General features: G+C 37.3%; 1 protein-coding gene across 4 annotated transcripts in view; it reads left to right on the top strand.

The window, feature by feature from the left end:
- The window catches only part of LOC131153566 (uncharacterized), a 48,618-nt gene extending 33,683 nt beyond the window's left edge, over positions 1-14,935 (top strand). For all 4 annotated transcript variants that reach the window (XM_058105956.1, XM_058105957.1, XM_058105958.1 and 1 more), the window contains one exon: positions 14,447-14,935. In XM_058105956.1, coding sequence (XP_057961939.1) covers positions 14,447-14,625 — 179 coding nt within the window. In that variant the 3' untranslated portion in view covers positions 14,626-14,935. The remainder of the gene's footprint in view (positions 1-14,446) is intronic.
- Positions 14,936-21,494: the final 6,559 nt, after the last annotated feature.

Here is a 21,494-nt window from a genome sequence, read left to right as displayed (position 1 = left end):
AAGGGAGTATTCGAATCTCTTGACTCTATAACTCTAGAATTTGTCCTACACGTACTAGGCTATCTTGCAATTTGTTATCCATTAGCCAGTTGACAAAAGATTTCATTTGCTCAGCTAAATTTGTTTCCTCTCACTGTGTTTTCTAGGACCTATCATTGGGGAAGACGATTGACATTGCTAAAGAGTGTGAGGGACTCTACTACTTTAAGGAGACGAATATGAGTGAACAATGTCAAACTGCTATTTGTGATTCTGCATCTCCCTTTGAGTTTAAGTGGTCTTTTATACATGACAGATCAAGGAATGGTGTAATGACAATGGTGTTGACAGACTCAGTGTATGACACAAATTCATCAACAGAGAAATCAAAGAACCATGAGTGTGAGGGACTCTGCTACTTTGAGCAGGCGAATATGAGCGAACAAAGTCAAACTGCTATTTGTGATTCTGCATCTGTTTCTAGGGATAGTGAAATTTTGTTATGGCATTCTAGGATGGGTCATCCAAATTTTTAAGACGTAAGATGTTTATTTTTTTCCATTTGTTTAAATAAGACGTCTTCTAATTTTCAGTGTAAGATTTGTGCACTTGCAAAACACCAACGTAATTCCTTTCCAAAATTCACATACAAACCATCCAGACCTTTTACTATGATTCACATTGATTTATAGGGGCCCTCATGCTCTCTTAATTGCACTCACACGAAATGGTTTGTTACTTTTATTGATGATCACACTTGTATTTGTTGGGTTTACCCGTTGAAAGATAAAATTGAAGGCCGTTATATTTTTATTAATTTCCACTCCATGATTCAAACACAATTCCAAACTCACATTCAAATCTTGTGTATTGATAATGGTACAAAATATTTCAATAATATTTTGGGAAATTATCTTCAAGAAAATGGAATCATCCATCAAAGTTCTTGTGTGAATACCCCTCAACAAAATGGGGTTGCCGAACGCAAAAATAAGCATATTCTTGAAGTAACTTGGGCATTGATGTTCACTACAAATATGAAAAAAATATTTTTGGGGCGATGTTATTTTAACAGCTATATATCTCATTAATAGAATGCCTAGTCGGGTTCTTTCTTTTGCCACTCCTCTCCAAAAATTCCAAGAATGTTTTCCCAACTCTCGGCTCAACTCCAATCTCTCCCTAAAAATTTATGGGTGCTGCATTTGTACATGTTCATGCTCACAATAGGGATAAATTGGAGCCTCGCACCATTGAGTGCATTTTATTGATTACTCTCCTACTCAGAAAGGCTACAAATGTTATGATCTTGTCATAAAAAAATTGTTTGTTAGCCTTGATGTTACGTTTTTTGAAACCACTCCTTACTTCCAAAAGCCTTCTCTTCAAGTGGAGAATTGGAGTGAAGATCAGTTCTTTGATTTCTCTGTTGATGAATTTGTGCCATACACTGAGTCTGTCAACACCATTGTCATTACATCATTCCATGATCTGTCATGTACAAAAGACCACTTAAACTCAGGGGGAGATGTAGACAAACAAAATAACAAGGAGATACTTGTTTACTCAAGGAAGCCAAAATCAAAGAACAGGGAGAATCTCATACCTGAGACATCAAGAGAGTTGGAACTGGTGATAGCTCTGAGTAACCATGAGCCAGGTAATAGATCCAAATGGCCATGAGCTTTCTTCTGATAAGTTTGCACCTGATGACATCAATTTACCCATTGCTCCCAGAAAACAAACTAGGTCATGTACTCTCCATTCCATTTCAAAATTCATGTCTTATAAAACTTTGTCTACAGGGTGTGCTTTTACCTCTAACCTTGACAAGAGAAAAATTTCAAAGAATATCCAGGAAACCTTGGAGATCCTTGAATGGAGGGAAGCCGTTATGGAGGAAATGCGGGCCCTGGAAAAGAATGGAACTTGGAATGTTATGAATTTTCCGAGAGGGAAGAAGCTAGTAGGCTATAAATGGGTCTTCATTGTGAAATATAGAGCTGATGGGACAGTTGAACGGTATAAAGCCCATCTTGTTGCAAAACGGTTTACACAGTCCTATGACATTGACTACACGGAGATGTTTGCACCGGTGACAAAATTGAATACAGTTCGGGTTTCCTGTCCTTGGCAGCCAACTTGGATTGGCTACTTCAGCAACTCGACATTAAGAATGCATTTCTAAATGGCGAGTTAGAAGAAGTCTACATGACAATACCGCCAGGTTTCAGTAAGAAAGGTGAAGAAAACAGAGTATGTAAACTCAAGAAGTCCCTGTATGGACTCAAGCAATCTCCTAGAGCATGGTTCGATAGATTTGAGAAGGCGATAAAGAACCAAGGATATCGACAAGGGCAATTATATCACTGTATGTTTTTCCAACAGTCCGAAAATGAGAAGAAAACAATTTTGATTGTGTATGTTGATGATATAATCCTAACTGGAGATGATACAGTGGAGATGGACTTCTTGGGAATGGAAGTTGCTAGATCAAAAAGGGTATCAGTGTCTCTAGGCGAAAGTATATCCTTGATCTCTTAACTAAAACTGGCATGCTTGGATGCAAGCCTAGTGAAACCCCTATTGAAGCAGTAAAGAAAGTTGAAGATTGTGGAATATCGGTTGAAAAGGAGAGCTATCAAAGATTCGTTGGTAAACTAATATATCTATCACATACCAGACCTGTCATCGCATTTGCAATAAGTGTGGTAAGCCAACACATGCATTCACCAAAGGAGACTCACCTAGAGGCTGTGTACAAGATTCTCAGGTATCTCAAGGGTTCTCCGGGCAAAGGAATTTTCTTCAAGAAGTGTGAAAGCAAGGAAGTAGAAGTTTTCATAGATGCTGTTTCGACAGGATCAACGGAAGATAGAAGGTCTACCACTGCATATTGCACCTTTGTATGAGGAAATTTGGTAACTTAGAGGAGTAAAAAACATAATGTAGTGGCTCGAAGTAGAAAACTTAAGATCATGGTGAAATTCCTTATCAAACTCTGCTATGATAACATAGTAGCCATCAGTATCTCTCTCAATACATTTCAATATGACAGGACTAAGCATGTAGAAGTAGACCGACACTTTATCAAAGAAAAGGTTGAAGAAGGAACCATTTGTATGACTTATGTTCCTACCAAGGAACAAACAGCAGACATATTTACCAAAGGGTTAGCCCAATAGAGTTTTGATGATTTCATCTGCAATTGGATATGATCCATATCTATGATCCAACTTGAGGGGGAGTGTAGAAATCCCAAGTGTCTTGGAGTGATTTAAAGGATATTTATGTAGAGAATTGTCTATTATTGAGAGAGATTATTTTAGGAGATTGTTTCCATCTTTAGCATACCCGATTGTATTATAAGTATAATGTATCGGCTTGTACAAATTATTCATTCAAGAAATACAGAAAACCTATTCTGATTTCAAGGAAGTTGGTTGTAAGAACCAACTGATTAATTTCTTTATCATTCAAATTTCTCCTAAAATGGAAATTCTAAGAGAAACAATCCCCTTGTAAAAAAATTTAGAAATAGGGTATCTTGAAGAATAGAGACTTGATAAAGACGAGGTTAAGCAATAGCCAAAGGCATCTCCCCAAAGTAAAAATCCTCCCAAGAATGTATTCACTACCCATTACCCACCAAATACTAAATTTTTGAAATTAAATAGAGAGCAATTGCATGAGAGAGTTTTTGGACTTCATTACTATGAATGCCTTTATCGATCTTCCACTCATGAGGAGAACTTTTACTTGGTCCAACACTAGAGAGCCACCTTCTTTCTCATGGATTGACATATTCCTTATCTCTATAGATTGGGATGTTCACTTCTCCAAAGCCACTTAAGGACTCCTTCCCAAGTCAACATCGGATCACTTCCTTATTCTTATTGACACAGTAGGTGTCAAATGAGGGCCCATCCCTTTCCAACTTGAGAATATGTGATTAAATCACAACAATTTCAAAAATCATATACCTCGGATCACTTCCTTATCCTTATTGACAGGAGAGGTGTCAAATGGGGGCCAACCCCTTTACGCTTTGAGAACATGCGGTTAAAGCACTTTGGCTTCAAAGACCTCATTAAGAATTGGTGGCCTCGCTTTAGGTTGAGGGGAATGCTAGCTTTGTGCTAGCATCAAAGTTGAAAGGGTTGAAAGAAAAGCTCAAGATGTTGAATAAAAGAACCTTTGGAAATATTCAGGCAAAAGAGACTATCATTGTTAATGACATTAAGGAGCTTGGCGAGTAGGACATGGGTCAAGGAATTGTTAGAGATCATTAGCCTTGAATAGATCACTTGGAGGCAAAAATATAGTGCCTTATGGCTCAAGGAGGGTAATAATAAAACTAAAATTTTTCGCTGCACTGCGAATACTCATTGCAGGATGAATACCATTTTAAGCATTGAAATTAGGGAGAACACCTTGGTTGAGAAAAGAGATATCAAAAGGGGCATTTGTGAGTTTTACGAAGCTCTTTATTTTGAAATGAAAAGCTAGAGACCTGTTGTGTTCGGAATTAATTTTAAATTGCTCAGTCCCTCTACTATGGATTGGCTAAAGAGACCCTTTGAAGAAGTTGAAATCCTCCAAGACATAAGAGATTGCAAGGGAGACAAAGCACTTGGCCTAGATGGTTTTTCTTGATCCCTTTTTCAATCTAATTGGGACACCCTCAAATAGGACTCTGTCGACACTTTTGAGGACTTCTTTAGGTCTAGTAGATTCGTGTGCAACATTAATACCACGTTTCTGACTTTGGTTTCGAAGAAATTTCGGGCTTTTAATATCAAGGACATTTGTCCAATCAACTTGGTGGAGAGTATGCATAAGATTTTTTCTAGTGTCCTTGCTAAAAGGATCGAAAGAGGCATTTTGGAAGTTATCAGGCATCACCAACATGCCTTTGTGGCTAGAAGACAGATCATGGATGCAACCCTCACTGCTAATGAGGTGGTGGATACTTATTAAAGAGAAAGGAGAAGTAGTGTGGTGCGTAAGCTTGACAAGGAGAAAAATTTTGATCACATCAACTGAACTTTCAACTTTATCTTCTTAGAAACATGGGTTTCAAGGAGTGATGGGGCAGCTGGACTACCCTTTGCATTAGTACTCCAAGCTTGGTAGTAGTGCTCATAAATGGGTGTACCCTAGACTTCTTTGGCTCCTCCAGAAGTTTGAGACAAAGGGATCCTTTGTCTCCCATTTTATTCGTTGTGGTGACGGAAGTATTAAGCCTCATGTTGGAAAAAGCCACGAGTAGTGGAATTTTTAAAGGCCTAAGATTGGAAGAAATGGAAGGTCTTTGGAGGTCTCTTGCTTTTTATTTACGGAGGACATCATTTTCTATGAGGATGACCGTCTACACATAAATTTGCGATGCATTTTAGTTGCATTTGAGGCCATTTTTAGGTTTAAAAATTAATCTCGGAAAGGGTGAAATTATTCCAATTGGCTATGGTTTAGGAGGACCTTTCCTTGTAGGTCTCTTTGGGTGCAAATTATGATCATTTATGGAGGACAACATCATTTACTATGAGGATGACTGTCTACACATTCTAAATTTGATGCATTTTAGTTGCATTTGAGGTCATTTTAAGTTTGAAAATTAATCTCGAAAAAGGTGAAATTATTCCAATTGTCTATGGTTTTGGAGGACCTTTCCTTGCAGGTCTCTTTGGGTGCAAATTATGATGATTCCCTATCAGCACCTTGGGTTGACTTTTGGAGCTAGATTTAAAGATTAAGGAGTTTGGGACCCCATCATTGAGAAGTTCAAGAAAAGTCAGCATCTTCAAGCATCAATTCATGAGTTTTTCTGGAATATCCCCGGTCAAAGAAATGTGGAAGATTAGGAACTTCACCAACTCACTGATTTCTACAGCCATCATTATATCATTCAACCTCTAAACATTCACGACCTTCTTGCTAATCCTTGGACAAGAAGGGGGTCTTCACTATTAGATCCTTTTTTAGAAAACCTTTTGTTCTCGAGTCCAACAACAGTAACTCCTCTCAGTCTCAATTATGGAAGATGGCTGCCCCTAATAAGGTTGCCTCCTTTTTTCTTTTTTGACCTTGGAAGCCGCTCCTGGTAAGATCTTGACCCTAGACAACTTACAGAGAAGGGGTTTCGCCATTATAAACAAACGCGCCAGATACTCCCTTTGCATGGCTGAGGCAGAATTAGTATACCATATTCTTCTTTGTTGCCCCTAGACTAGAAATCTTTGGAATATGACTTTGACTCTTATTGAACAATAGTGGGTTACCAGTAGATCTATCTGAGGGGAGCTTTGTGCTTGGAAAGGGATTTGGGCGCCAAAGAAAAAAAGAACGCTTTGTCTCTCATTCCTACTGTGATTTTCTGGTGTGTTTGGAAATAGAGGAATATAAGAGTTTCCAAAATTCAGTCTTGACGCTTTAATTAAGAGAAAAGCAACGGTTTACTGCGGTTACTAGTTGGCATTTGTGGAGTTGTAGCAAATGAGTTTAATGTAATTTTTTATTTTTGTGACACCCTTCAAGGTGGTTGATATCTTCTAGCTTGGATTGGCATCTGCTTGATGCCTTTTTAATATATACTTTCTCTATTGATCTGAAAAAAGAAATCATAAATATGAGACATGAACTTCCAAGGACTCACATGAGTAATATTAAACCTAACTTTCGCTTTCCACCCATTTTGTTATAGGCCAAATTTACTACGAAGTACCTTATGCCAAAGAGAATTAGGCTCTTTAGGAAAGTGCTATAAACATTTCCCCACCAAAAAAATATTTTTGGACACCAAATTACCAAGACTTAAACCTTCCTTCTTTTAGGCCTACAAACAACATCCTAGCCTAGAGGTGATCTCTATTACTCTCTCCCCCATTCGACCACAAGAAGTCCCTCATTAATTTCTTAAGCTGCCGTACCGCTCACAAGAATTCTAAAAAGAGAAAGATAGTACAAAGAAATGGAAGATAGACACATGTGGATGAGATATGATCCCTTAAGGTGGATAATGCTCCTTTTTCAACCATTTAGTCTCTTAATCACTCTTTCAAAAATATGATCCGAAAAGGAGCCAGCATGAGGATTGCCTCCTAAAGGAACACCTAAATAAGTTATCGGCCAAGTCAAAATAGCACAACTCGCAAGCCTAGCAAAAAGGTCCACGTCAATGCCAAGGTCCACAAAACCACTCTTAGAAAAGTTAATCTTCAAATTGGAAGCTTTCTCAAACACCTATAAGATAATTAGAGAATTAAACCATGTTATCTGTGAGAAAGAGAGTAGTATCATTTGTGAACTAGAGATTTGAAATACTACAATCCTCATGCCATTCTTTGTCCCCTTCACCATCCCTTTATCGATTCCTCTCTCAATCGTCCTACTCAATGCATCAACCATAGTGCAAGAACTTCTCCTTAGTAACAACTTCTATTAACATCTTAGCTGCATTTTCTTGTGTAGCCACCTTAACTAATTGCATCTCATTAGTACCAATTAACTCTCGTATCTTGTGCTATCTAACTGCAACATGCTTTGTTCTGGCATGATAGACTTAATTCATTGTTAATTAAATAGTATTTTGACCGTCACAAAGAAAATGAGTAGTTTGCTCTATGCCAAGTTCAATTACCAATACCTTCAACCACATAGCTTCCTTTCCAGCCTTTAGCATTACAATGTACTCTATCTTAGTGGTAGACGATACAACAATTGATTGTAAGATGAATTTTCAACAAATAGGTCCACCTACCATAGTGAATACATATTTTATGGTGGACCTCTTGTTATCCAAATCACTTGCATAACCCGCATCAATGAATTCCTATAACAAAGCTGAATCCTATCATATACTGAACTCAATGCCAAAATCTGCAGTGTATTTCAAGTACTTGAGGGTCCATTTCAAAGCACTCCAATACTTCTTGCTGGGATTTGTCATAAATGTACTCACCATACTAACTGCTTGTGCAAGATCCGGATTAGTGCAAGCCGTGGCATATATCAAGCAACCCACTGCATTTGCATATGGTACCGTTGGCATCTCCTCAACATCCTCTTCAATTGTAGACATTGTGTTAAAGATAGTTTAAATGATTTGCCAATTGGGTAAGTACTGGAGTAGCATTACTTATGCTAAATCTCTCCAACACCTTGTCTATATAAGCCTTTTGAGAGACCCAAAGCTTATGATCTTTTCTATCTTTCTATAATTTCCATTCCAAGGATCTTCTACACAACACCAAGATCCTTCATCTCAAATTTCCTACTCAATAAGGATTTTAAACCATTGACATCACATATATTCTTTGCAGCAATCAACATTTCATCAATATGGAATAGTAGAAAGACAAATGAACCATTAGATAGAATTCTAAAAAAAATACAATAATTATTCTCACAACGGGTATATTTAATACTCATCATATGTGAATCAAAGTGCTTGTACCACTGCCTTGGTGATTACTTTAGACCATACAATGATTTTCTCAATTTGCAAACATAATTCTCCTTCCTAAGTTCCTTGAAACCTTCCGGTTGCTCCATATAAGTTTGCTCCTCTAAGTCACCATGAAAAAAAAATGTTATTTTGACATTTGACTACTTTAACTCCAAATCAAATTGAGCTGCCATGGCCAGTAAAAACAATGGAGGTATCTCAAACATTCGGGAAAAATACCCAATCATAGTCTATCTTTTCTCTTTGAGAGTACCCTTTTGCCACTAGACCTTGAATCATTTACTGTCTCTTTCTAGAGTATCATCTTTCTTCCTAATCACCCATTTACGTCATATTACTTTCCTTTATTTAGGAAGTTTCACCAACTTCCAAGTTTGATATTTATGCAAAGACTCCTCTTCTTACGACCTATTTCTTTCTGGGCTAGAAACTGCATCCTGGAAAGAATATGGATCTCCATTGCCATTAACTTGAGTAAAGGAGACTATATTCTCAAAATCGTATCTCTGTGGTGCATGGGTAATGCATTTGGATTTGTATGTAGTTACACCGTGGTCAATTGATTGTTGCTGATCATGCTGCTCAACTTAGGACACCTTTGGTTGCTAGTTTTGTAGTTTACCAAGCTCCACTTGCTCCTATAGCTCCTTCCTATTGACTTTATTGTCTTTTCCATCTTCCTTTTACCTCATAATGGACGTCTCATCGAACACTACATTTCTGTTCATGAATACCTTCTTATCCTCTAGATCCCACAACTTGACCCCTTTAATCTCCTTTTCATTGCCAACAAAAATGCACCTTTTAGATTTAGGGTTTGATTTGGATCAAAGCTCACTAGGAATGAGCATTGTTAAACAATTGAAGATCTTCAATGTAGAGTAGTCATTCTCTTGACCTGTCCAAACATTCCCACTTTATCATCCAACTTTGTAGAAGGTGATTTGTTAATAATGTAGCAAGCTGTGTTGACTGCATCTACCTAGAAAGTCTTGGGAAATTTTGCATATAGTCTTATACCCCTAGCTTATTCAAGTAGGGTCCGGTTCATCCTTTTAGTCACCCCTTGTTGTGGTGGAGTTTGACAAATTGTAAAATGTATGTCGATTCCCTCAGACCTACAGAAGTTTAGAACCCCAAAAATCATTCAAAGCTTAGAGTGGGTTTTCCATAGAATAGTGTAGTAATCAAGTTTTCAAATGAACATTAAGACTTTATCTTCCCCTAAAATCCTCATATCCACTTTGAGTAAATAATTGAGAATTTTTTTGAACTAGTTTGTATTTTGATTCAGACCCCCACCCTTGAGCATATGAAGAAACAACAATGACTTCTTCAAGAGCAATTTGTTAGTATTGATCTTCAAAGTATCAAGGTTCTCCAATTTCATCCATAAATGCTTGACAATTTGTTGAACAAGACTAGATAGTACTGAAGGCGATTTGTTCCAGTTCCATCCAATCATCTTCATTAATCTTCTCTGAGTTCTCTCCTATCCGAGCCCTGTAAACCTTTTGTTGAACCAATAGACTAGTTATCCACATCTGCCACATGCTAAAGTTTCCTTTACCATCGAATTTCTTGAATCTAGTCTTCACTTCGCTCGTCCTTAGTATGATAAAGATGCAAACCCTAGAAAATGTAGCATAAACCTAGGTTTGAAACCAATTGTTGTGTAATCACGTTCTAAGGTTATACACACAAACAAAAAATTTGAAAAAAAGAGAAAATCAAAAGAGAGAAGAAGAACACTGAATTTATGTGGTTCTGCAATGCTTACATCCATAGAGCCCCTGCACAATTTTCACTATATCATCAAACGAAAATTGTCTTAGGGTTTCAACCCTTGGCTACAATATGTATATATGATTCAATTCCAAAATAACCTAATATGATAATACTATTACACTATGCTTTGACTTAAGCGTACTGTACCGTACTGCAGGTGGGGCGGAGCCCTCCCCCCCAGATTTCTCTATGCACTCCCATTGAGCTTGGTTTAAGTAGACATGGAGGTTTCATGCATGAAGGGCTTAGGGGCCTTGCGGGTGCCCTCACTCTCCATGCAAAACCCCAACTTGTAATAGGATCCTCTGAATATGAGCCATAACTCAACAGGACAGTATCTTCAACTACCTCTTTTGCTATCAAGATAGGATCTAGGATCTATCTATCACCTATAAAAGCAATTAGCTAAGAGAGAGAGTATCCTCTAGAACTATAGCCAATCTCTTAGATAACACCTTAGTTAAAATCTTATAAACACTCATGACTAACCTAGTTGGTCCAAAGTCGTTGACTCATAAAATCCCTTGTGGGAACTAGGGTAATAAAAGTAGAATTCATACTCCTTCTTGCCACTCCATTATCAAAGAATTCAAGAAACATTTTGAGAAGGTCTCCCTTCAAAAATGTCCCAACAGTCTTGAAAGGTATCCATAGTAAAGCCATTTGGCCCAGGGGCCTTCTCTTTATCCATCTCAAAAACCAAGCATTTAATCTTCTCTTCCTCAAAGGGTCTCTGTAGCTAGGTTGCCTTATTAATTGATATAGGACACCAATCTAGCCCCTAGACCATGACTCTCCACTTTATTTTATTTATTTATTTATCAAACATATTATTAATAAAAGAGTGAAAAGATATACTTTGTTTTTTTTTTTGCTTTTGCGTCAATACTTGTTCATAAAATATTTATTGGCCTTGCTAAACAACATTAGTAAATTGAGCTAAAGGATCCAAAATACACTAAAGATCTTTTTAAGAAGGATTGAGAGCTTAAAGAATTCAAATACCAATATATATAGGATTGTTTGTGCTTGAAACAAATTCATGGTTGTTATACCTCCTTTTTGTTATGTAACATCTGCTACTCACGCTTGCCCCTACACTCGTTACCATTACACTGTGCTACCCAATACACTATTTAAAACCGTGCTCTAGGAAGCCTTTTATACTGTTCTTGCTCTAACATGAGGAAACATTAGTAGTAGGTCTGAAAAGTTATACTCCCTTTTTTATGTGAACGACACTTCAATAGCTCTTGGTATGCTATATAGTCATATACTTATAGTAACACTCAAAGCATATTTATGACATCTCCATGGTCTAATCCATCTTAGACGAGATGTTCTTCCACAACACATTAGTATTCCTATCATGCACCTCACGTATGGGTCTTGGATGCGAGAATGTGAGACTATAAGATTTTTCCGCACTCCATCTTATCAATATCCTCATTTATTAGAACACATGATATCAAATAAGAACTCCAACAAGCTCGAGGTGAACACAACATGATCAATAGGGATCTCCAAGCTAAAATCCATAGCACACACTTTGTGTCACTAACTCTAGGGTGTTTGATCATCTCACTTTGTCAGTCCTCAACTTTCAACGATAGAGTTAATGCCAACAATATTAATATGATTGTACCCCACAAAGGAATGACCTGCTTTGACACCATCATAGGGTGGCAGAATTCCATGGCTAAAAGAATCAACTTTACTGTGGGCTATCAAATATTTAACAAAAGCATGCCTGTGTGGCAACAAGACACCAAGTCCTATACAGTTGTACTTGTCCCAATTCATGGAAACACTCATGGACCCATTCAATGTTCTAATGTTCTGGGTATGATCACTTTTGTCCCATTTGGATGGTAAGGAACCATGACATGAATGGTAAGGGTATAGTGCTAACATTTGACAAGAATCAAGGGCGACTCTCACCTTCATTGCACAATCCTCATGCAAGTGTACATGCCATCAAACATCCATAATTAGGAGCTATTAGTAAAGAAGTATACTATACTACTTGAGATTGACATACTATGGTTTAGTATCTCTCAGTAGCCCAATGTGTATAAGACTGCATCCATGATGAACCCAAAGGATATAGCGCATGCACATCCTGAGCTCTGCATTGAGAGTGACGCACACACTATACTCCTTAAGTGTTGTCCATGGGGCTCTCAATCCTACATAGAAACCCAAGATTTCTTAAGGATGTTAAAGGCCTACTGCCAAGTTCTTCTATCCTTACTTAGGACAAAGGGTGGTAGGATGCTCACCTAGTGTTCTCCCTCAAGAAATCTTTCCATGCCATTCCCATTCTAGCAATGAGTGATCATTAGTAGGCTTGAGGAATCATGCTTTTATTTTTGTCCACTTGGATGTGTGTTCATATAAGCCATATAGTCATTATAACACCGAAAGTACACCCACGACATCTTTATAATCGAATCATGTTTCACTAGAGGTTCTTCTGGGACATATCTGTATGCCCATTGTGCCCCTCCAAGGATGCTACTATGGTCTTGTGCTACAAAGACAAGAACGTGAGATCATGCACAAAGTGATGTGGAGAGACAATTCCTTTTTAATTATTAGCTTCCATTGGCAGGAATTTTGGCCACTGAAAGCAATTAGAAAACTTAAAAATGGAGACCAGCTTTAACTCGGGAATCTTACAAAATATTCAATGAAATTTAATTTGGACAAATCCAGGCCTATTTTTTTTTTTTGGGGGGGGGGGGGGTGGGGGTTGTTGGGGGGGTGGTGTAAAGAGAGTCCAAAAGGATTTGCAGAAGGGAGTGACTTGCGGACTCCAACAAAGCAGAGATGCTTATTGTGAAGATAAGTTTGGAGGTTTATGCTTTGTGATAGTGGCAAATTGGGCAGGTTTTTTTTAGTAGAACAGACTTTGATGGTTATCTTATGGTGGAACTTGGAAAGAAAAGGAAACTGCACCTTGGAAGTTCAAAAGTATATTCCATGAGGTTGCATATTGTGAGAAGGATAAGAGAAGTAAGACTCATTCATACACATTTAGAGAAAAACCACATGGCCAAAGGTTTGGCCAAATAAACTTCTTTCCTTGCTTGGGTGTAATTGCTGTTCCTTTTTTGATTGTTAAGTCATATGATGCCGATTACATTCTGTAGTGTTGCGTGGAGTAATACTCACTGCAATTGCTTTCAATTATACGAATTGCTAGGGGAGCATATTTTTTTCATCTCTCCTTGTTTCCTATGTATAGATTTTGGATTTATGTTCATCTTAGTTGATGTTTTATGTAATAGCCATCTGGTCTATAGTATCTGGTAAAGCGCTAGTAATCACTCGTTCTATACTCAATAATACATCATCAGTTCTTTGCTGATTACAAAAATGTAGTAGTGCAATAAACCATTTTAGAAGAAGATAATAGCAGTAAAAGCTGTACAATAATCAATATTCCTTTTTCCAAGAAAATTTCTATGGGAATATAGTCAAGATGTTACATCATGTAACTATGTGTTTTAGTGGATTGCAAAATGTGAAAGGAAGTGTTGATAGAAACAACATTGCCAGTAACCTTTGCGACCTAACCCACTAGTGGGTTGGCTATGCATCCTTTTTTCTCATTTTGCACGATTTAGGGTAATATTCTAGATGCTATATAATAATCATTCTGATGAAGAATTTTTTTTTTTTGAACTACTTTTAAAAAAAAGCAAAAGTATGTTTACTGGACTTTGTGCCTTCAAATTTTTCGAAAGGCTTGTATGCAGTTGATAAGCCAATTGCTCAACAACATTTCTCTTTGAGCAAGGCAAGGTGCTTTGAGAGTGTTTTTGTGCTCTGTACTGGGCAAGTGTTTGGTAGTACTAGTTGGATGTTTTGTTTTGTTATAACTGAAAAATGTAATGCACTCTTGTATGTAAACTTGTAAGCAAAAGTAATGATTTGAATTTTTATTCAGATTATTTTTTTTTCCTGGAGTGCTTCTTAATAATGTAGTTGTGGTATCTATTGTCTTAGTGCTGGTTTGGTTAAATCATTTTATGTGTCAAGAATTGAAGACATTCAGCATTGAATTGAAGTATTAACTTAAAGAGGGTTTGACTTTAAACTAAAGACTGAGTTTGAAGTGTTTAGTTGCATTAATTTATTTTATCTTGAATAAATCTTTATACAAATAGCATATTAATCATGTTAAAACTTATTCTGTCCTTGTAGTTGGAAGCTTAATGGTGCAGATATTTGGATCTTCAACTCCTACAAAATCCAGAAAAGACGAAGAGAGCAGTCAGAAAGGAGATTATCCATCTGTTTCTGATAAGAAAAATGATTTGTCCACGTCTAACGTTCATGTCAGCCCTAGAAAAGATGTTCTTGATATACCTGATGAATTGTAATTATTCTCCTTCCTCTTTTTTTTTTTTTAACTACACCACCCTTACCCACCGGGCGCAGTCTCGCCCTAGTTAGTATGCAATAAATGATTTTATTGACAGTCAGTCAAATGTGGCTTTGAGGCTGTCCACCTATTCATGTATAGTTATGCATATCGCATGAATGTACGTCTAGTAATGTAAAATTGGAAGGGTTTGGTACTAACCGGTTATCTCTACTACATTTTTTAGAAAAGAATTCTCTAATATTGGTGGAAGCCCATGCTTGATGTTTGATTATGATTTATAATTGATTAAAATTTCTTTGGTGGAAGCCCGTGCTTGAAGTTTGATTATGGCTTATAATTGATTCAAGTTTCGTTGTTTTCTTTTGAGCTTACCAGTATGGTTAGATGCTTGATGTAATTTTACCACTTTTGAATGAGTGCTTGTAAATAAGTTGGGTAAATTATTGTAGTTCAGGTCTATTTTTGAGATGTTTAGCATGACTCTCGTCTGACCTCGCAACTTCAACCGCACTTTGATTAGCGGATTACATAGGTGTTAGTGTGACAATGGTTTCCCTTGTGTGGTTTAACAGTGACTTGTCCACAATTTGAAATAGTAGCATCTTGGTTCTAAAACTTGTCTTAGTTAATTCCTTCAATTAGCATGTGGTCCAGGCATGCCGGTCAATGTGATACATGAGCACACTGATGTAATTTTGCAATCAAACAAATGTTCTCACCTCATCAAAAGGGTGATAGAACATCAAATAGACGTTTTACTGCACTATTTAGGGCTTCTTAAAATTTATATGCCAATATAATTTTACAGTCAAATAGACATTTTTTTCTTTTTAAGTGACCTTAATTTTCATTTGATTGGTTTAGAAAGATTTATAAATCTGAAGCATTTGCTGCTTTTGGTAGTCAATTATTGACCAAATCCATTTAATCCAAATGAAGATTCAAAATTTTAAAGGAAATAAAGAAGAAAGAGAAGTATCGATCGACTTGATAAGGTGGTTGACCAACCCTCTTGTCAAAATTAGTTGATGCTTCCATCTTGCAGGCAGTTGATTGGTGCCACAAATTTGAATTTTTTGACTTATTCTAATGTGATTGACTAGAAACTTTGGATCAACCATCCCATTGATGTTACATATCAACTTCCAACATTGGCGGTTAGTAAGTGGTGGTTATAGGTGGTTATTAGTAATTATTTTTGAATTTGAATTTGATAATGGTCTTCCTTTTCATTCGTTGAAAGTGTAAAAAAGGACATTCTTGGGGAAATTTTAAGGTAGATTGAGGGGAGGGCAAAGTGAGGGTTTTCAAGAGAATTCATGAATTTTAAAGAGGATTTTCATTTGAAGGAGAAAGAAGAAAACTCACAATTCTCTTCTCCTGAAGGAGACTTTGGGGGTCTATTTCGATGTGAGGGGTCTCCTACTTTGATCTATAGGGAGTTGTTCTTCAAAAAAGTTAGTGTTAAATCCTTTACTTCATTCATTTCTATGCATATGATTGAATTTGACATGTTGAAGTATATATGTGATTTATGCTTCATGATTTCTCTACTTTGCTATATCAAAATTACATGTTAGGAATCATAGGACATATTTCTTTATGATTGCATCAGAGAAAACATGTTAGTGTCAAAATCATGCATGTGTATTGACAGTCTCCTTCATGCAGTTGACTGGCCACACTAGACAATTGACTGACCTCTTTTCTTTTCGAAAATATAGTCATTGGATATAAGAATTTCAATGCACATGCATGATTTTGACACTCTAATCGACCTCTCTTTCTTTTCGAAAATATAGTCATTGGATACAAGCAGTTGATTGACCCTTGTATATAGTCGACTGCCAATTCATGAGAGTGCATATTTTGCTTTCTCTCTTGATTTCTTTGGTGATTCCAAGTATGTTAATGCTTCTACACATGGTAAGAGTACACGTGATTGATGTTGGAGGATCTCTTCATATGAGTTTTCATGGTTTATGTAGCAAAAAAAAAAAATCAACTTTTTCATCAACAACCAATAGATTTGCAAGAGTTTTTTTAAACAAAACATCAATGTTTTTACAAAAAGATATATATTTTTTTTGTTTTTTGTTTTAAATCGTGTAGGGTTAAACCGAACCAAAACACACATAGATCTTCGGTCGACCGAACCTCCCCAAGGTCAAAAGTTTGACCACTTGGTCAACCATCCTTAAAATAAACACCAACACCTTGGTCGACTGAATTGGCACGTGGGGAAATCCCAACGCCTTGGTCGACCGAACTTGAAGAAGAAAAATGGTTTGGTTGACTGAACTTAGGTTGGTTGACTGAACCTTGGAGGTTCAAAAATCGCCTCAAGTCTGGTCGACCAATACCTTGGTTCAAAAAACCCCTTGGTCGACCAAACTAAGTAACCCGGTCGACCAAACCTTAAAAAATGGTCAACCAAACCTCTTAGGTTGCTCAAATTTTACCGAAGTTAAAGCGTGGTTAATTTTTATTAACCCTATTTAAACTTTCTCAAAAAATACCAGATAGGTCCCAAACAGTTATAATTTTTAGGGCGTCTATATATGCCCCCTCATTTGGATGGATTAACACTCAATTAGAAAATATCATTAGCAAATTCTCTATGAAATTCAGAAACCCTATTTCTCATATTCAAGCTCTCCACTTCCATTCTTACTCATTTCCATTGCAAAAATCGTTTAGTAAGAGTGCCCTTGTGATTATCCTATAAGGCTTACACTATCATTTGGTCTATTTGATTGAGATTTATTTTTACTTGAGAGTAAGTTTCAAGTTTTTATTGGAGACTTTGTCAATAAGTCTTCCTTGGGAAAACTCCTTAGAGCTTGTGAGTTTTGCATTATCATTGCAATACTCAAGAGCTTGTATTGTATTTTTGTTTGTGAAATAATTTTTACAGACCGATTTTAAATATCTATTGTGTTTATTTTGAGAAAAATATTTTTGAGATATTTGCTTGTGTGCTGAAGATCTTTGTTACTGCATCTTGTGATTGATATTATTATCTTGAAACAAAGATCCTAACACAAACACTCTCACGTTCTAATTGATATACTAGCATTATTTTGAGAGAAGACATTGAGACTACATAGAGCTTATCATATCCTATCATACTGTAGTGTGTTGATTATTGTAATGATCCGAGGAATAATGGTATTTTAAATAATAAAGAAAAGGATAAAATGGAAATCAAACAGAAGGAGGCAGCAACCTTTGTCGACGAATTCTTCACATTCGTTGACGACGTGGCAGTATAGACTCGTCGACGAAGGTGTGCCTCATCGACTAGAAGATACTGAGAGGTTGTTTTGGGAGACTCTGAATTTCGTCAACGAAGGGGAGAGTTCGTCAACGAATTTCCTCTTGACCTCGTCGACGAGGTGACGTGGCTCATCGACGAAGCCCCTTGTATAAATAGCATAAAACTCGGATTTAAATGCAGAAAAATCAAGAAAATCACTCCCTCTCTCCTCCCTATGATTTCTCTCTCCTCTCTCTTCGATTCGGCTCCGTCATTCGTCGGATCGACGATCTGAGGCCACTACAACGCTCTTGGGGAAGTTCTCTCCAAATTTGTCGGAGCGGATCGTTGGTGGAAGCAAGTTAAAATTCATCCCTGATTCAAGGTAAGGCTAAATATTCAGAATTTGGTATTCATGTAGTTATAGGAAATATTATTCATAGGAAAATATTGAAGTTTAGTTATGAGGATTGTTGAATTCAGGGTGTTGAACGGGGTGCCCTGCGGGGGGTTTCTTTCCAGTGTCAGGTAAGAAAATAAACTAAAGCAGTTATTTTATATGCAAACTATTATTATTTATCAGCAATTAATTTTTAGGAAATCATGTATTACATTTGAATATTATTGAGAAAAATGCATATTTGGGAAAATACTGCTATTATATAGAAAATGTGATTTTAGAATGAAATGTACGAATTTACTCAGCTTTGTGTGGCATGAATATTATTTTTCATGAAGGGTATTATGATATGACAATTTTATGAGTAAAATATTTTTTTTTAGGGATTATGAAATAATACAGTGCATTATGATTTTGAAAAATACATGATAATTGATTTATTTATTTAGAATGATATGTATGAGATATTCAACACAAGACCGTGATTGATAGCTGGCACAAGGCTGTGTATATTTTATGTTTCAGACGCAAGGCCGTGTTTATGAAATGTTTGGCGTAAGGCCATATTTACAAAATGTTCGGCGCAAGGCCGTATTTATGAAAGTATAGAAATGCTATCAATCCATTTAGGTTAAATGCTATGTTATCATGTACTATATGTTATTAGAACTCGGATGTTAGTTTAGTTAAGTTTTAGGAGCATGGTACTGTAACTATATAGATCAGATATCTATGTTCAGATTAGTGCTAACCGTCCCACGATCGGGTGGGAGATGGATAGTCGATGTGGCTTTCAGTATAGAGTTGTAGATGTCCACCTGAAAGTTCAGACCAGGGTGTGGTGGGCCCATTGTACTTACAGACATTTTTAACTCGGCAGTGGTCAGCCAGCCATTGTCGGGTCCTGCCTTCGGGCTACACAACCTGTCATGGGGGGTAATACATGACATCAGCTAGCTATTCATCTTGGGTATGTTTTTAGTATTATTAGTTATACCAGAAAGTTATGATTAGTATGATTTATTAAGATATGAAGGTATACGTTTCTGTAGTTATTAAATGATTAATGTTTTCTGGTATGGAAAATGTACTGTATATCTATATAATCATTAAATATTCATGTCGCCACACAGCTGTATTTAGTTTATTTTACCTTACTGAGAAGTGTCTCGCCCTCGAATATTAAATGATTTTCAGGAAACCTAGAAAGACAAGCAGAGCGTGACCGCTGTTGAGTTAGTTGTACTACCCTGCTAGAAGGTAAGTTTGGGCTAGGGTCAAGAGATTTTTTCTGTGGGATCCTAGTTGTATTTTTGATATTTTAAGGTTGTATATGAATGCAGTATTACTATGGATTGTAGTTAGCTCTTGTATTTTATATTTTATAATTATGAGAATGTGATTTACATTTATTGCTGCCTAAGTTTTCGCTGTGTATGACTGGTGTCCCCGCTACCGTCAGGTTCGGGTTGACTATTTTATTTATCATGTTTTATTATATGATAATATAAGTAGGTCGTTACAGTTTGGTATCAGAGCCTAGGATACTAGGTTCTGTAGACTTTAGAATGCAGTAGTAATAATACCAGAGAATAGGATAAGGGAATTTAAGGTCTAGTTTTGTAGTCTAGATGTAGGACTTCTGTGGTGTTTCTGTGATTTTCCTAGGGTGACGATTTCAGGAAAGTCATGTTAAACAATAGTCAGGTTGGGTATCTAGGTTGTAAGATTGAACCTTGAATTAAGATTAGGAGTGATGAATTAATTAAGGGAATATGGTACTAATTGGATGATATATTATGGTAATTGGGTTCTAAGTTAAGTTATTTGTTTTCAGTATGGACCTTGGTGGCAGTAGTGCTAGTGGAAATGAGGGTGCTAGACCCTCAGGCACTATGGGCGGTGATTCGGATGTAGTTTTGCATAGCGTGGCACACCAAGCCATGGCTGAAATTGCCAGGAGTTCGAGGGAACAGGGTGGTCCGTCGATAGGCTACGGTAGTTCGATTGATAAATTCAGTAAGATGAACCCTATGGATTTTAGGAACTGACCCTATAGTCGCTGAAAACTAGGTGCAGGAGATCGAGAAAATATTTGCAGTGTTGTAGTGTTCGGAGGAGCAGAGGGTGTTGTTTGCTACCTATAGATTGACTGGAGAGGCTTAGAGGTGGTGGACGACAATGAAACTCTTTGAACAGCAAAGGACGGTACCTGTGGAGATGACATAAAAGCGATTTAAGGAGACATTCTTTGACAGGTATTTTCCAACCTTGTCTAGGGAAGCTAAGATAAAGGAGTTCTTGAATATGAAAAGGGACAGCAGACCGTACATCAGTACACGGTGAGGTTCATTGAATTATCTTGCTTTGCCCCATACATCATACTAGATGAAGTAAATATGGTATGACAGTTTGAGAGAGGCTTGAGGAGAGAAATATATAAGCAAGTGTCAATTCTGAAGTTGCAGGATTTTGATGAGCTAGTGGATAAAGCCACTATAGCAGAGATTGGGGAGAGGTTGGAGGCTGAGGAGTAGAGGCAGAAGAAGAGATCGACATCTTCTGGTTCCCAGCAGGGAGTTGGCCATGGTTCATGGAAGAGAGGTGGCTCCTACAGATATTGGAGCCAGGAGACCAGGAATCGCGATTTTTAGGGTGTGCAGCCATCTCCAGCTTGCCCGTCTTGAGGGAAGAGACACCTGGGGGAATGTCGTGCCGAGCGAGGTGTTTGCTACCGGTGTGGGGAGCCAGAGCATATGAAAAAGAATTGTTAGGCTCAGATTGGTGCTGCTCCTACTCCTAGACCTGCTTGAGGAGGCTACTAGGTGCCACGTGGTGGCCAGCAGAGGAATATGGCCCCAAACAGGGTTTTTGCTCTAATGCCGGGTGATGCTGAGATAGCCGGTGACGTGGTGTCAGGTATGGTTAATATGTTTGCATTTAAAGTTATTGCACTTTTTGACTCGGGGGCCATACACTCATTTGTATCATTGGGGCATGTTAAATTGTATGGGGCTGAAACACAGACATTAGATGTTGAATTCTTAGTAGCTACACCGATTGGGTCAGCAATGAGATGTAGTAGGGTGCTTCATGGTTGTCTAGTTGATTTTCAGGGGAAGATTCTATTTGCTGATTTGGTAGTGTTGGACATGCATGAGTTTGATATCATTTTCGACATAGATTGGCTAGCTGCTAATTTTGT

Source organism: Malania oleifera, chromosome 4, assembly GCF_029873635.1.
Source record: "Malania oleifera isolate guangnan ecotype guangnan chromosome 4, ASM2987363v1, whole genome shotgun sequence".
In the NCBI taxonomy this organism is placed as follows: domain Eukaryota; kingdom Viridiplantae; phylum Streptophyta; class Magnoliopsida; order Santalales; family Ximeniaceae; genus Malania; species Malania oleifera.
This window is presented reverse-complemented; position numbering and strand designations above follow the sequence as displayed.